This window comes from Sorex araneus, chromosome 2, assembly GCF_027595985.1.
Source record: "Sorex araneus isolate mSorAra2 chromosome 2, mSorAra2.pri, whole genome shotgun sequence".
Lineage (NCBI taxonomy): Eukaryota > Metazoa > Chordata > Mammalia > Eulipotyphla > Soricidae > Sorex > Sorex araneus.
The window spans coordinates 196,439,964-196,455,277 of NC_073303.1; the positions used below are offsets into that span (position 1 = coordinate 196,439,964).

The following is a 15,314-nucleotide window of genomic DNA, read 5'->3' on the forward strand; positions in this document are numbered from 1 at the left end:
GCAAGGCAAATGCCCTACCTGCTGTGCTATCGCTCCAATCCTATTCCACAGTAAAACAAACAAAAATGGTGGGGGCAGTCAGGGCTGGGCTTGAGCCATATCCAGTAGTGCTCAGGGCTTATTCCTGACTCTGTGCTCAAGACTGACCCCTGGCCATGCTCAGTGGGGACCATACATGGTGCGGGGGAGTGGAACCAGGTCCTGGCTGCCAGTGTCACATGGAAGGCAGGTGCCTCTCTGGGCCCCCCTCTTCCCAACCCTGGAGGAAAGAATTATTTAGGTAGCAGAATAATTATAACCAGTTTCATTTCCCAATTCAGGTATTTCCCCTCTGAAATCTGACTTTTAAACTTTCTTCTTGCAGATGACCATATCCTCACTCAGCCTGCTGGACTCAAATGAAAGGACACAAAGCTGCTGCGATTGGTACACCAGACAAACAGGGATGCTACATTCTGTATTTTGAGATCCAAATTGCTTGCTCAAGTCCCTTTTATTAACACCGCGATGGAGGCTTAGCGGGAGGCTTAGTGACTCCTGGAGAATGCGTTCAAATAAGGGCAGAGCGGAAAGGTATCTGGGGACTCAGCAGTGTGAGAGCTGAGAAAACAGAGGCTTTGAGGAGTCACATGATGTCTCCAGTGGGCAAGACTGGTGAGTGGCAAACAGAGCTTGGCCCTGGCCCTCTCGGTTCCCAGGGGTGCTGCCTACCGGTCTGGCCATAGTGTATCCAGCAGATCCTGGGCCCGCAAGTCCTGCTTGAGGGGAAGGCTGACCGCGTCCTGGAATGAGAACAGCACAGTGTGAGGAATGCAGGCATTTCGGAGACGAGAAACCACGTACTTATCTAAACAAAGTGTCGGTTCCAGTGCAGTTTTAAGGGTAAGTAGCCAAATTCAAGTACTTTTACCTATATTATCTTTCCGCGTCACTCCGGGGCTTTTGGGAGCTTTGCAGCAGGAAGGAAAGAGAATGAGTCATAAGTACATCAGAGCAGTAACTGCAGTATGTCACGATGCTCTGTTCCGTGAGCAGCAGAGACGGAGGCGTAGGCCGTGAGGAAGGGGACTGCAGACCCTGAATGAGATTCTCCCCAGGACAGGGACATGGGAACTGGGGAAATGACAAGACTGATCTTGTCTAACCCCTCACAGCGTTCCTTTGAAGGTGCCTCTCACTTAGCCCCGCGGCCCCTGTGCTCAGCCCTGTGTGCAGGCCTGTGTTGTTGCTACCATTACGGATGGAGGACTCTTACAGGACACACCAAAACTGAAGGGCGGAGGCAGAAGACAGGCATCTGGGAGTATTAAATGCCTGCTTACGGAAGACTGCTCAATCAGGGTTTCAACTATTTAGAAAGGAGCCAGATAGCTAATACAGGAGGTGGTAAGGCCTTGCATGCGGTCACCCCTGGTCTTGATCCCTGGCACCACATATGGTTCTCTGAGCACCGCTGGGGGTCACTCGTGAGCAGAGGGCCAGAGAAAGTCCCCGAGTACAGCTGGGTGGGGTCCCAAAACAATACTAAACCCCAGCCATTTAGGAAGGGAGCAGAAATAAAATCCCTTTCGGGGACCAAGAGGAATTTGGCACTTAAGGAAGCACCTCAGATTCCTACTTTTGAAAGGAAATTTAAGTGTAATTGTTACCTGAGGTCCATCAGTCCTTCAAAAACTCTAGTTTCAATGACTGGCCTCCAGTCCTAATGGCCTTTGGAGCAAATTTAGTTCAACATCATTATATTGTACATGGAAACAGTGCTGTTATCTGAAAGTTATATTCTTAGATTTGAAGAGGGTTTAGTGACAATATACTATCATTAATCTTTAAAACTTCCAAGTTTGTATACTGACTCCCAAACATTATTAGACTCTTTAGGTCAAAAATTTTGAAGGCCTCCTAACACCAGACAGTAATTTCACATCCAACATACAAATGAAGTCTCTACAAAATGACATTAAGATCACAGTGAATCTAAATGGGTACCCAAGAGGAACTATACACAACAGAGAACGAAAAGAGAAAGAATACAAGATTACAGGGGGAGCAGAAGGAGAGGAAAAGGACAAGGCACGGTTGGACCACAGAGGGCTTAGAATGCCTTTCCACACATTGAGGAGAGCACAGGAGAGACCCATTTCCACAGTACATGGGCTGGTTACCTTCCATCTCTCGCCTAGCTACCCCGGGACTGGGAGGGGCTCCAACACCTTTTCAGAGAAAGAACAAAAGCTGTATATTGTTCAGAGCCCACAGCACAGAATGAAAGGCAGGCATACAAAACAAGTTCTGCATTAAACTTACTTTTGCAAAAAAAAGGTCCTCAAGTACTTTAAAGGTCTTCAAATTATCAACACAAACCAAGTGACTTTGGATGGACTGGCCTGAAATGGAGTCCCCCTTGCCATGAACAAGAGTAGAAAGCAGGGGTGGGCTGGCAGGGGCGGGGGGCACTTTTCACATCTGAGATCATTAGCAGGAGGGAATTTTAGAACTTGTTTAGTAAAAGCTTTTGCTTTATGCTATTTGCATTCCTTACACACAAATGAAAAGCTCCAACAGACAGTCAAAAGGAAAATGATAAAGCTTCAATTTCCTTTCGAGTTTCTATGAGGCTATATTAGTATCTGCAGAGGTAGTTACTGATGCATTATTTAAAAAGAAACAAAAACAAACTCTAAATGCACCAAAATTACTTTTTTTCAGCTTATTGATTTAAAGGAGTTCTCGGTAATAGAATATGCTGCAAATACCACCGATAAAATAACTCTAAGAAGCAATTTCAAAAATTTAAATCAGATTTCAAAGTGAGCCACTGAGATGTTCACCTAACTGCTCACAAATTCATTGTAAGATCTATCTTCTACAGGTTGTTTCCCTAATATAAGGAGAAGAGACATAGAATTTGTCATGGGGATAAACATAAAAGTAGGTGTTTGAAAGGAGGAAGGAGAGGTTTCCTGGAAGTCAGTGAACCATTATCTAGCGGCATTCTGCAGAAGCTGGAGTGCTGAGATCATGGTTGGCCACCCTGATTGGGCCAAGTCGAGTCTGTAACATCCACATGTAGATCAACTCAACCTGCAGTTACCTAAGAATTGGCTGAAAATGCCATCAAGCAGCAAGAGCAGAAACAGGCCAATTTATTCAGGTACAGTATGTCCCGGCAAGCTACCGAGAATGTCCTGCCCACACGGCAGAGCCTGGCAAGCTACCTGTGGCGTATTCAATATGCCAAAAACAGTAACAGCAAGTCTCACAATGGAGATGTTACTGGTGCCTGCTCGAGCAATTGATGAACGGGACTACAGTGCTACAGTATGTCCCAACAATACGAAAACTGGACTTGCAAAAGCTCCTCTGCGGAACTGCAGTACTTTGCCACATTCTTTCTTAAGAATTACATTAATGGGACCAGAGCAATAGCACAGTGGTTCAGGTGCTGGCCTTACATGCGGCTGATCAGGGTTCAATCCCCAGCACCACATATGTTCCCCAAGCTCTGTCGGGGTGATCCTCCTGAGCACAGAGCCAGGAGTCAGCCCTGAGCACAGCTGGATGTGCCTTGTCTCCCCCCAAAAATAATTACATTGAATTTGACCATTATATATTTGTTAAAGCTCTAAAAGAGCTTGGTGGGAATTTTTTGTGTGAACCAAAATAACTGTACTTCAAACAAGTGATCCTTTTGTTTTTTAAAAGGATCTCTATTGGAAAGAAGATACTCATTTTTATATTAAAAAATGGAAGCATATAAGGGCTGGGGCTGAATCTCAGTGGCAGAGCACATGCCTTGCGGGTATGAGGTCCCAGGTTCCATACCCCCATACACATGCTCCCCATACAATAATATCAAATGAGTTTCAGGTCATGTTAAGCTAAAGCCATGCAAAATGAAAGCAACATTTTAGATAATTACTGTAACTTTAAATTACACTCCTAAGAAATGTTGCTAATCCACAAGCTACTGGAAAAGGAACTTACTAGAGCTCTAATACAAGCTAATGCAATCAAATGTTTGAGAAAAGCTCTATATTCACTGTACCTAAATCACTTAAAATCACTTAAATCACTAAAAAATTTTAAATCACTTAAAATCAGTAGATTTTGGTAATTAATACCAAATTGCCCATATTTACTACATAAAGAGCCAGGATGATGGCTCAATGTCTAGCATATGCTTCACAGGTGGGAGCCGTGGGTTCAATCCCTGGCACTGCATAGTCTGCCAAATACTACTGGGATTGATTCCCAAACATTGCGCCAGTAGTAGTCCCAAACGCAAAGGTATGGCCCCAAAAAATAACAGTGGAAAAATAAAAAGGAATAAATAAGAAAAGGAGAGGGGGGGAGGAAAAGAAAAAAAGAGTAATCAGGCCTTGAGTAATCATCAGAAGCTACTTGAGAAATGGAGGTCTTATTTATTCTAGTCACAAATAAACTAAGTTCTAGTGTTTTACTTGCTTAGGAATATATCATTAAGTCGAGGGCTATTATTAACTTTGAGTATAAATGCTATTTGCTTTGACATTGATCAAACACACCCAAAATGTCTTTTAGTTACAGGGCTCAAACTTTCAGTCAACCAAGATCCACAATTGACAACAAAGAGAAACGGTTACCTCCAAATTCTTTTCTAGCAGGTGCAGGACTCCTAGCCCCTGAGTGTTCATAAGGAAATGTGCGGCAGAAAGGAGATGACAACAGACAAGAGTGGAAATGTCAACGATTGCATTGCACTCATGACGGCAATATGCAGCGACTATGTATGTCACTTGGTAGATTACTTAAAGCAAACCCTTCTAATAATTTAAGTAACACCACTATACTTGTTTAAAATGGCCTCATTTAAACAAATATATACAACTTGGTATAGTTATCATGTTTTTTTCTGTTCTAATTACACATTACAGAAATTAGAACAATGACATCAAAGTAGCAAACCCAAACAAACACAATTTTCATGCTTTAAGATGGCAGCAAGGAGAACAGGTTACAGAAATCTAGTTGGGACATACTCGTTTCACCAATTCTGTTCCGCCTTCCAATGTTCTTTAGAGAACGGCTGAAGAAGTAGCCACAGAGAGGGGAGACCTGTTCAATCTAGAAGCTGCAGTCTGAACCCATGCGGAACTGTTCTCAAAAGCGTGGAGGATGATAGTGGAAATGGACTTAGAAACGGGCTGTTAGTTACCTGAAGGCGGAGGTGGTCTCTGCGGGGGAGCAGGCCGGGCTGGAGGAGCAACCGGGCGGGGAGGAGGGGGACGCTTGGGCTCCAGAGCCTGGGCAGCATCCTTCTGCTGGAGCTGTGCTCCTGGCACACTGTCTACAGGCGAACCTGGAAACAGGAGAGTCAGTGAAAAGAGCTGATTCCGGCGCGTGTGGGTACAAAGGTCTAGCACTGCCTGGAGAGCGAGACACTCTCTCCCTATGCTCAATTTCTAAACTTGCACTCTGAGCTACTGACATGTGCAAATATACAGTTAAATTACCCCTGGGTACATGGGAAGCAGCAGGCAGTAAGTTCTGGGCTTGCCTTGGTCCCGGATTTACCAAGTGGCGCTATCGAGATGGCACCCAGCATTCTACCAGTGTAATCATTTGTGTTGTGGCCGGCAGAGAAATGAGGCAGCAAAGGAGTTTCTCTTGAATTAATACAGCCAGTCCCTGGGGGGCATAATGGGAGAACAGTAGAGGCTGCGGAGATAGAAGGTATTTCCTAGGTATTTTCTGAAGATACTGGTTAGTAGAGAACAATAATTTAATGATTCTGCAGTCAACCATTTTCAGAGAAAAATCTTTCAACTGTGGAGGGGAAATGATGACATATTTTAATCCCCAAATTTGCTTTGTTGCTTTTTTCCCCCTTATCCACTGTAATGTAAATAACATGCAGATAGATGGTTAAGGCCAGACAGGTATGGGTTCTTCCAATCATGACAGAGAATCATCCATTTTAAGACAAGAGCCAACTGACCCCAGGCAGAAAGGATAAACACTTTTCCTCTGTGAGGGTGAATTTCCTTCCCGTTTAAGGCTTAACCATCTATAAACTTCCCTTTTAGTAGACACAGACAATTAAGTCACAAGATTTCAACACTTTCCCATAGGTCACAAGATTTCAACAAAATAGCTCTCCAAAGGCATGAGATCTGACTACTGAAAAGCAGACATAGGAGCCAGAGGAAATGACACAACTTTGAATGAGCTACACACTCTGTGAAGACGGGTGCCCGGGAGTTCTTGCTGGTGCTCGACTAGGCCTTGTGGGAAAGGACGGTACAGGGCCCTCGGCTATTGTGGGGGACTGGCAGGGGCTGGTCCGGGGTGAAGAGCTCGGCGAGGTACCAAGGCCAGAGCTGGAGGAGGGCTGGAGATGCTGAGGAAGAATTTCCTCCACTTCGGCACTATAGTCATCGACGTCGCCTATGGGAACAAGGTTATCAAAGACATCACCATTTGAAGTCTCGAAGTTTCCTTTACCCCAGCAGGGTAGAAGGGGTAAATAAACCACATGAACATATGAGCACTACGATATCACAAACAGGCACCAATGAAGCAAGCATATAAAAGCATTTGTATATGTAAAACTAGAAGTAGTGCCAATGCACTTAGAAAAACTCTATTAATGGATTCGCCTCAGAGCAAGAGGCCCACTGTGACAAACACTTGGAGCTGTATTGATTTAATAATGGCCTTCAACAGCCCACCATGCAGCTCCCTCCAGCCCTCCCCTGCCCTCAGCTCAGGTGCCGTCTGTCACATACCCTCCCCCACCCCAATATACACCACCTCCACTTTAATTCAACACTGACCCTCAAGGTCATCTGATCTACTCTAATCTCAGCCTCAGAGAGTGAGACCCTGGTCAGCTCATTCCAATCTTCCTATGCTGAACAAAAAGGTCTATTTCCTCTGAGGCCATGTTATCCAGAACTGAGGTAACACCTCCCTGCTCCCTCTTGAACTCCCTCACACTTGAACTCATTCCCCCATTACTCTAGGACACGATGCTAAGTGAGGGGACACCCAAGTCCACGGGTGTTAAGGCCATGGTATGGGCGGGACAGTGCCTTGTATTTCCATTACTGACCTTTACTCTCTCACTGTTCTTCACCTGAAAAACATTGTCCCTCAGAACTGCACTCCTGAAAAGATGAAACCAGACTCCTCCCTGGCGTGCCTGGCCTCGCCCTTCTTCCCCTCAGTTACTCTTTCTTCCCGCATCTGGATCCGAGCCCTGGGTCCGTCAATTCTCAGCCCAACCAGATTAGGCGTCCCCAGATCTAACTTGGGGACCCACAGCTGTCACTGGGGCTGGTCCCCTCTGACACTGTTCATCCATCTATGTCATCTTTGAGTAGTGGCACTAGGGAGGCTGCGGTCAGGGCCAGATGAAGCCAGTGTTCAGTGACGACTGCAGTCACGTGAGTGAGATTGTGGTCTTATCTCACCAGAGCCTAGGGGGGGCCTGGGTGCTGCTCTCCCTTACTCCTTTCTACCTCAACTACCTCAACCTTCCTCAACTCTCCAGACTTTAACTCACTCCTATACATCACCTTTTTTTTTTTTGACAGGGTGGGGGTATTGAAGCAAACCTGGCTGTGGTAGAGCTTACTCCTGGCTCTGTGTCAAGGGTCATCCCTGGTGGTGCTTGGGGGACCCTAAGTGGTGCTGGGGATCAAACGTATGTCAGCCACTTGCAAGGCAGGCACCCCACAAGCTGTACTATCTCTTGGGCCCTTAAATCTTAAACTTCACAGAAGAAAAAAGAAATCTTAAGATAGTAAGAATCTGCACCTGAGCTGGAGGACAATCTCTGTGGCACCACACACACACACACACACACACACACACACACACACACACACATGTGGCACCACACACACATACACACACACTCACACAAACACACACTCAAGCACCTAACCATGAACAAATGGGGCCCACACTTCCTCAAAGACTGCTCCAGTATCCATCTGGTCCTGCCTTTGCCCAGTGTTTCTAGGCCTTTCTGTCAGTGTCAAGTCTGCTCGAGTCTGTCTCTTTTCATAACCACACTCCCTGCAAGCCCCCTCTTCTGGGGCCACTGTTCTCTCCTCTCCCTCTTCTTGCCCCTTTAAAGAGTTGTCTGTGCACGAACTTTCCACACTTGTACCATCTCCCTTTACCCCAACACAGAAATGCCTCTGGGGTCACCATCAGCCTCCTTTCCTGGCTCCAGACCACAAGGGACATGCTGCAGCCCTCAAGACTCCTGTCGCTGACAGCACACCACTCACGTGTCACCTCTCCTGGTTTTAAAGCTGGTTGAGTCCCTAGACTCTTCGATATTTCTATAATATTTCCTTCTATCTAGATAACCTGTCTCAAAAAAAAAAAAAGTAGATAACCTGTCTCAAATTACCTTTTTTAGGGGGGGATAACCCCAGCAGTACTCAGAGGTCAAGCCTGGTCTGGTGGTGCTGGGCACCCATATATGATATCGAGGATAAATCAGGGCCAGCAGCATGCAAGGCAAGCCCCTTATGCCCTGTATAGTCTCTCTGGCCCTCCAATTCTGAACTTGATGTGGTGACATTTCTTTGGATGGGCTCTGTTTCAAATGCAAGTGTTCCTAACCACTTTGAGGATTTTCTCCCAATTACTTTGAAAGAGCGACTCTTTCGTAGGAACTATCTTGAATTCTACTTTTCTGCCTTCACTACCATGAATGCAAATCACCAAAAAGACCCATCTGTGATCACACCTTTTCAGGTAAGATTCAACCTTCAAATGGCAGGATGGCAAGCGCATTTAAGTCTTGGGATGAGCCAATTCAGCAAAACAATCTCATTCCTAATCTTCTCCTAACTGCTACGTGAGCACAGTAAGCAGGGAGCCTAAGACTTCAGCAGTAGGAGCAGAAGTGAAGGTATTCAACAGACATACCTTCCATATCGAAATCGGCTGCGAGCTCCGCATCTTCACCGAGCAGGGTAGAACTGGTAGACGATGGCAAAGGAACGCTGATTTTCTCTAAACTCATTTCTTCTTCCAAATTTCTAATCCAGTCTGGACTTTTCAAAGTAATGGTTATCGTTCGACCCAATAACTAGTTGGGAAGGAAGACACAAGATAAGAGTTCATGGGCATGAAAATTAACCACTGAATAAAGCGACTGCTTGAGTTAGGTTGTGTTGTATACTGGGGTTTGGGGTAAAGAAGCCTGACTAAATTCGACCTCCCTTCCTCCCTCCCTCCAGGAGCCTGTGTGCAAAATCTAGTCTTCTTTCCTAGGATGCATCTAGATGCAGGTTCCCTTTGCAGCGGCCAGTATCTCATTCTGGACAGATGTAGATTTTGCTGCATAATTTTATACTTCTTTTGACTTGGAATCATATATTAGATAACAATCTCCAATGCTAATATTCTTACATTCTTATAACTCTGGGCAAGAGATAGAGTGCCACTACAGAGTGCATGCTTCACACGAACGACACCCTACACACATAAAGACACTCATACACACATATACATCCCCAGACACACCCAAGCAGAAGAAAAATACTTTTTCTTCGGGCTTCTCTGATTGGCATATTAGTCTGGAAAGTTGCTATACTGCACAAATAGCTTCAACACTCCAACTATCCAAAGAATGAGTATCCTAAGATTTTAAGACTGCCTTAAATCTTTAATACAAATGAATCTTTACTACATAGGTAAGTGAAAATATCTCTCCCAAGGGCCCAGGAGAGAGCTGGAGCTTTCTAAAGGACTGAAATTCAATCCCTAGCACTGTATGGCTTCCTGAGCACCACTGAGCATGACTCATTAATACCAACCAGCAAAAGCGCCAAAGTATTGCTGAATTTGGGCCCCAAAACAAAAAAGAAATTAAAATTTTAACAAATTATAAGGGCTGAAGTGATAGATAGTACAAAGGGTAGGATCCTTCTTTGCCTTTCATGTGCCCCACCAGGGTTTGATCCCCAACACCCCATATGGTCCCCCAAGCACTGCCAGAAGTGATCTCTGGGTGCACAGCCAAGAGTAGAACTGAGCAATGCTGGGTGTGGCCCAGAAATTAAAAAAAAAAATTATCCCAAATAAAATACTTTAAGTTTTTTATGATAAAATAATAAAAATCAAATTATGTCGTGTGGGAAGTAGGAGGAGGAAGTAGTGTAGGGGTAAAGAACTTGCCTTGCACGTAGCTCTTCTGGCTTGATTCCTGGCACTGTGTGCTGCCTCCCCAAAACACCACCAGGACCACTCCCGAGCACAGAGCCAGGAAGAGATCCTAAGCATCTCTGGCTGTGGCCCAAATCGGCCTCCTCCCTTCACAAAATTAGGTGGCAAACATGTGTTTTTTTTTCTTAGTCTGTATTAGTGGTTAATATTTTTAGAATATAAATATTTTAGGGTACAAAATAATCCTAAACCAATCAGAAAACTAATCTAATTATTAAAGCAAATCATAAAGTCTCTTATTTTAGGGTTTGTTTTTTGAGGATGGGGGGGTCTTGCCTGGTGAGTTCAGTGGTTAATCTTGGCTCTGTACTCAGGACTTACTCCTGGGGGTGCTCAGGGGACCACATGGGTATCAGGGATTGGCCCCTGGTCAGCCATGTACAAGGCAAATACCTTACCCACTGGACTTTATCTCAAGCCCCTCATAGGGCCTTGTATTTTCCTGAACTGGAAATACAATTCTGTAATCTTTCTGCATGTCTATAAAAAATAAACCCAGTTTTAGAAAAGCTTACAATGAAAGAATGTCTCCTTACCTGTGTTCCATTCAGGCTGAGAACACTCAAGGCAGAGCTGCCCTCCAAAAATGTAACCCACATTTTATTTTCTACAAATCTTCAAGAAAAAAGAGAAAACAATGAAAATACAGAATGAATACCTACCCCTAACTAGACAATGACTAAGCCAGTAACTACTGATTAACAAGGACTGGAAATCTTAACAGGAGAGCAGTGTGGGGCAGTCACCTGCAGAGGGAACCCTCTCCCCCCAGGAATTCAGATTCAAATTTCTTTCCAATACAATTGTGGACCCCTCCACTAATGCCGCCTGCTAACCCAGTCTGTCACTTCAGTGACAAGGAAGGAAAGAGCCAGTGGTTAAGTGGGTTGTTCAATGTGACCCTACACGCATCACTTTCACTATCTGAATAACCCCTAAAAAGAAATTTCCATTGACTCAAAAAGTAGACAAGACTCATATATGTGTATGTATGTACATGCACACACATGCATACACATGTTACGTATATACATGCACACAAGCATGCAAATTCACAACACATACATGTATGTATGAGTCCAAAGTGCCCTTAGGTTATGTCCTTTGGTCCCTTTGCTCACTGATGCCATCCACTCTCTGAGGACTTTAATGGTCTATGCTCTGAATCTAAATGTGTAATTCTGAAGCAATAAATAAAACTCCAGCGTAGGGTATGTCATTTGGTTCCTTACTCACTGATGCCATCCACTCTCTTAGGAATTTACTGGTCTTTGGCTATGACTCTAAATTTGTAATTTTGAAGCAAAAAAACTCCCCAAGAGGGAAAAACGAAAAGAAAATTAAAACAAGTTCCAAAGCATATGGTCACTGATATGTAATTACCTTCCCATGCAAAAAAGAATGAAAGGAAACAATAATGTTATTAGTGTTATTTCAGAAACAATTTGATGTTCTGAACTATTCCCAACTGTAAAAATAAAGTTTGGAAATCCTTGCAGATATCTGCAGGGTGAGAGAGAAGAATATGTACACCTAAGTACACATAGACACACTCAGTCTAGGATTCAGAAGTATGGTTTGGGAATATGACAAAGAAAAGCTGAAGACCAAAGTATGTACAAGGACTTTATCTTAGTTCAATTAAAGGTTCTAAAATAATTCTAAGATCATTCAAACGTGAACAAGGAAAGAAAATCCTGGTGTTATATCAGTCAGGTTACTTAATTGCAGGATACTATCATTTGCAAGACAAAGAGTCCTTCTTACCTAACACCACAAGGGCACCTTTTTCAAATTGTTGGTGATGGGTGAAGACTCTCCCTCCCCCAAAAGCTAAATCACTGCAAGAAGGCTGACTGATGCAGCTCCAGTGTCCATGCAGCTTTCTTTGTCAAGAGTGCCAATCTAGGGCCTGGAGCAATAGCACAACGGGGAGGGCATTTGCCTTGCACATGGCAGACCCGGGTTCAATTCCCAGCATCCCATAGGGTCCCCTGAGCACCACCAGGAGTAATCCCTGAGTGCAAAGCCAGGATTAACCCCTGAGCATTTGCCAGGTGTGACCGTCAAAAAAAGCAAAAAGCAAAAAAAAAAAAAAAAAGCAAAAAAAAAAAAAAGACTGCCAATCTATCTGTGGTCTCCGCAGGGATCATCACTTGGTCCTGGCCTTAACTAGCAATGTGTCCCTTGCACACTTCCAATGTGAATAAGTGATAAGAGATTCTGGTTCTAACAGCCCTGGACATTCTTTTAAAAGGTGTATTTTCTACTGCTTTCACACACTAGGGTAAATGCTTTTAGATTCCACCCCTCTCCTAATTATTAGGTAACTTATACATGTAACTTTTTCCCATCTATATCTCCAAGACAACAATAGCACAGCAGGTAGGACATTGCCTTGCATGTAGCCAACCTGGGTTCGATTCCTCTGTCCCTCTTGGAGAGCCCAGCAAGCTACCGAGAGTATCCCGCCCACAAGGCAGAGCCTGGCAAGCTACCTGTGGCGTATTCTATATGCCAAAAACAGTAACAATAAATCTCACAATGGAGATATTACTGGTGGCCACTCGAGCAAATCAATGAACAATGGACGACAGAGTCTATACTATTAATAGTGTTTACAGGTTTTAGTCACTTTTTTGTTTGTTTGTTTGTTTTTGGGCCACACCCAGAGATGCTCAGGAGTTACTCCTGGCACTAAAATGCTCCTGGCAATACACAGTGGAACGTATGGGATGCAAGGCAAGCACCCTACCACTGTAATATCATTTGGGCCCACAGTTTAAGTCACTCCTATGGCTCTTATTCTAGACCAAGGACCATAAAAGGTTTTGCCTTAATGGTCACAGTGGTTCTCTTCTTACTTTTATTGTCTGTCTTCCATTTGATTTAATTTTCTCTCCTAAACTGACCGTGTGACGATGTGCCTCCTTTTGCTACCACCAGGACTTTTCCCAATGATGGTAAGCACTTTGCAGGCAGTGTTCCCCAGACTGAGTTATAGAGCCATACACGTCTTTTGACCTTGATATACACAGAGCACTTTTTTACCGCTACATATAAGGACACTTCTCTGTGACTCTGCTGCCCTCTCACATGCCTCCAAGATGCTCGCTCTAGTGGTTCGGCATTTCTGTGCCTGGCAAAGCTGACTCATCTGTAAGCTTGGAGATCTCATTATGTACTTCTTAGAGCCTTATGTTCTTTGTCATATTTTACAGTGCTGGGGGAGATCTTTATGAAAAGGCTGAGGGAGGCCTAAACACAATTTGTTTCTTTGTTCACTTCTCAGAGAGACACCAGTTTTTGTGGGCGTGCTTCTCACTGTGGAACCCACCAACTTCATTCTGTAGATTATTCTGTCCAACACACACACACACACACACACACACACACACACAGCTCTTCCCAAGATAGGGATCAAAGCTTCAATGTCTCTTCTGTTACTCTTCAACAAGAACAGAGATTTGTCCACCAAATATCTATAAAATGTACTGATGTAACAGCACAGAATATAATTTAATAGTACCTCATCTTTATGTAATTCAGATAGACACATGTTAATCTCTATAACTACTGTGCTTTTTAAACAAGCAAAGAGGCATCTGGGTAAAACAGCAACAAAAACCTAGACTCAGGGAACCACACAGGGTTCTAGAGACTGAATCTGGATTAGCTGTGAGCAAAGCAAGCATCCTAACTTGCGATATTATTTTTCTAGTTCCCCCAATTAAACATTCTCCAAATTACTTATGACATCCAATTTCTTAAATTGAGGGGGGTGGGAATCATCCTACTTTACCCCTATCTTTGCTTAAAATAATAAAATAGGGACCAAAGAGAGAGTACAGGAGTTAAGGTGCTTGCCTTGCAAGCTATTGACACAAGTTTGATCCCTGGCACTACATAGAGTCTTCCTGAACATCACCAAGGATGATTCTTGAATCCTTGAGCACTACCGAGTATGATCCAAAAACCAGAAATAAAGTAAGTTAAAAATAGTGATCACTGGGGCTGGAGCGATAGCACAGCGGGTAGGGCGTTTGCCTTGCACACGGCTGACCCAGGTTCGTTTCCCAGCATGCCATATGGTCCCCTGAGTACCGCCAGGGGTAATTCCTGAGTGCAGAGCCAGGAGTGACCCCTGTGCATCATCGGGTGTGACCCAAAAAGCAGAAAAAAAAAAGCGATCATTGGGGCTGGAGTGACAGTATAGCAGGTTAGGTGTTTGCTTAGCACATAGCCATGGCCGACCAGGGCTTGATCCCTGGCACTGGCCACTGGCACCCCATATAGTCCCTTGAACCCTACTGGGAGTGATCCCTGAGCGCAGAGCCAGGAGAAAGCCCTGAGAAATGCCAGATGTGGCCCCTCCCCAAAGAAAAGCAGTAATACCTTCATGTTGACTTAGTGTTTTGCTATAAATCATACTAGAGAGGAAATCCTGAGGTGCCATATCTGAATATGTGAATATTTTACCATCAGTGGATCTTGTAAAGTTTGACTGCCTGACGACTTATTATACTTCCGAGTAGAAAAAGCACTCTCCAAACCTGAGCTCTTTTCAATATTTTATGTTTTTTTGGTCTTTTTTGGTGATGTTGGTGGGGCTGGTTGCTTGTCTACACTGGGTGGTGCTCAGGGCGTACTCGTGGCTCTGTGCTCGGGGATCACTCCTGGAGGCCCTTGGGACCATATGTGGTGCCAGGATTCGAACCAGGCTCTTACACAATCCCTTTAGCTGATCTTATTGTAGTTTGGAAATACAAATATTCCTATCCTAATCAAGGACTAACTGTGGAATTTCTAATACATGACATATTAGAATTGTCAACTGCTTTTGGACGACAAATGTTTTCACTCACCTTATGAGTATGACTTCGCCATAATTTGTAAACTGCTGCAGAAGCTCATCAATCAGAGCATCATCAAAAAAGTTACTTTCTGGGGAGGAAGTTTTGATTGAGACCAACACGGTCCCGTCGGGTGGCCCCTGCACGGCAATGACCTCCTTATAAATGTTCTGCCTCTCTTCCGCTTCAACTTCAAAGATATCGATATCGATCAGGGCAATGACAGGC

The 15,314-nt window shown here is 44.2% G+C and overlaps 1 protein-coding gene across 4 annotated transcripts in view; it reads right to left on the minus strand.

The window, feature by feature from the left end:
• Positions 1-15,314, minus strand: part of SYNJ1 (synaptojanin 1) — a 101,253-nt gene that overhangs the window by 11,172 nt on the left and 74,767 nt on the right. For 2 of the 4 annotated variants that reach the window (XM_055129748.1, XM_055129747.1), the window contains exons 21-29: positions 15,099-15,314; positions 10,770-10,848; positions 8,932-9,094; positions 6,217-6,426; positions 5,195-5,338; positions 4,623-4,661; positions 2,163-2,210; positions 911-949; positions 712-782 (exon numbers count right to left, since the gene is read on the minus strand). In XM_055129748.1, the coding sequence (XP_054985723.1) occupies positions 712-782; positions 911-949; positions 2,163-2,210; positions 4,623-4,661; positions 5,195-5,338; positions 6,217-6,426; positions 8,932-9,094; positions 10,770-10,848; positions 15,099-15,314 (1,009 nt within the window). The remainder of the gene's footprint in view (positions 1-711; positions 783-910; positions 950-2,162; positions 2,211-4,622; positions 4,662-5,194; positions 5,339-6,216; positions 6,427-8,931; positions 9,095-10,769; positions 10,849-15,098) is intronic. The other 2 variants (XM_055129749.1, XM_055129750.1) reach the window with 2 other exon arrangements.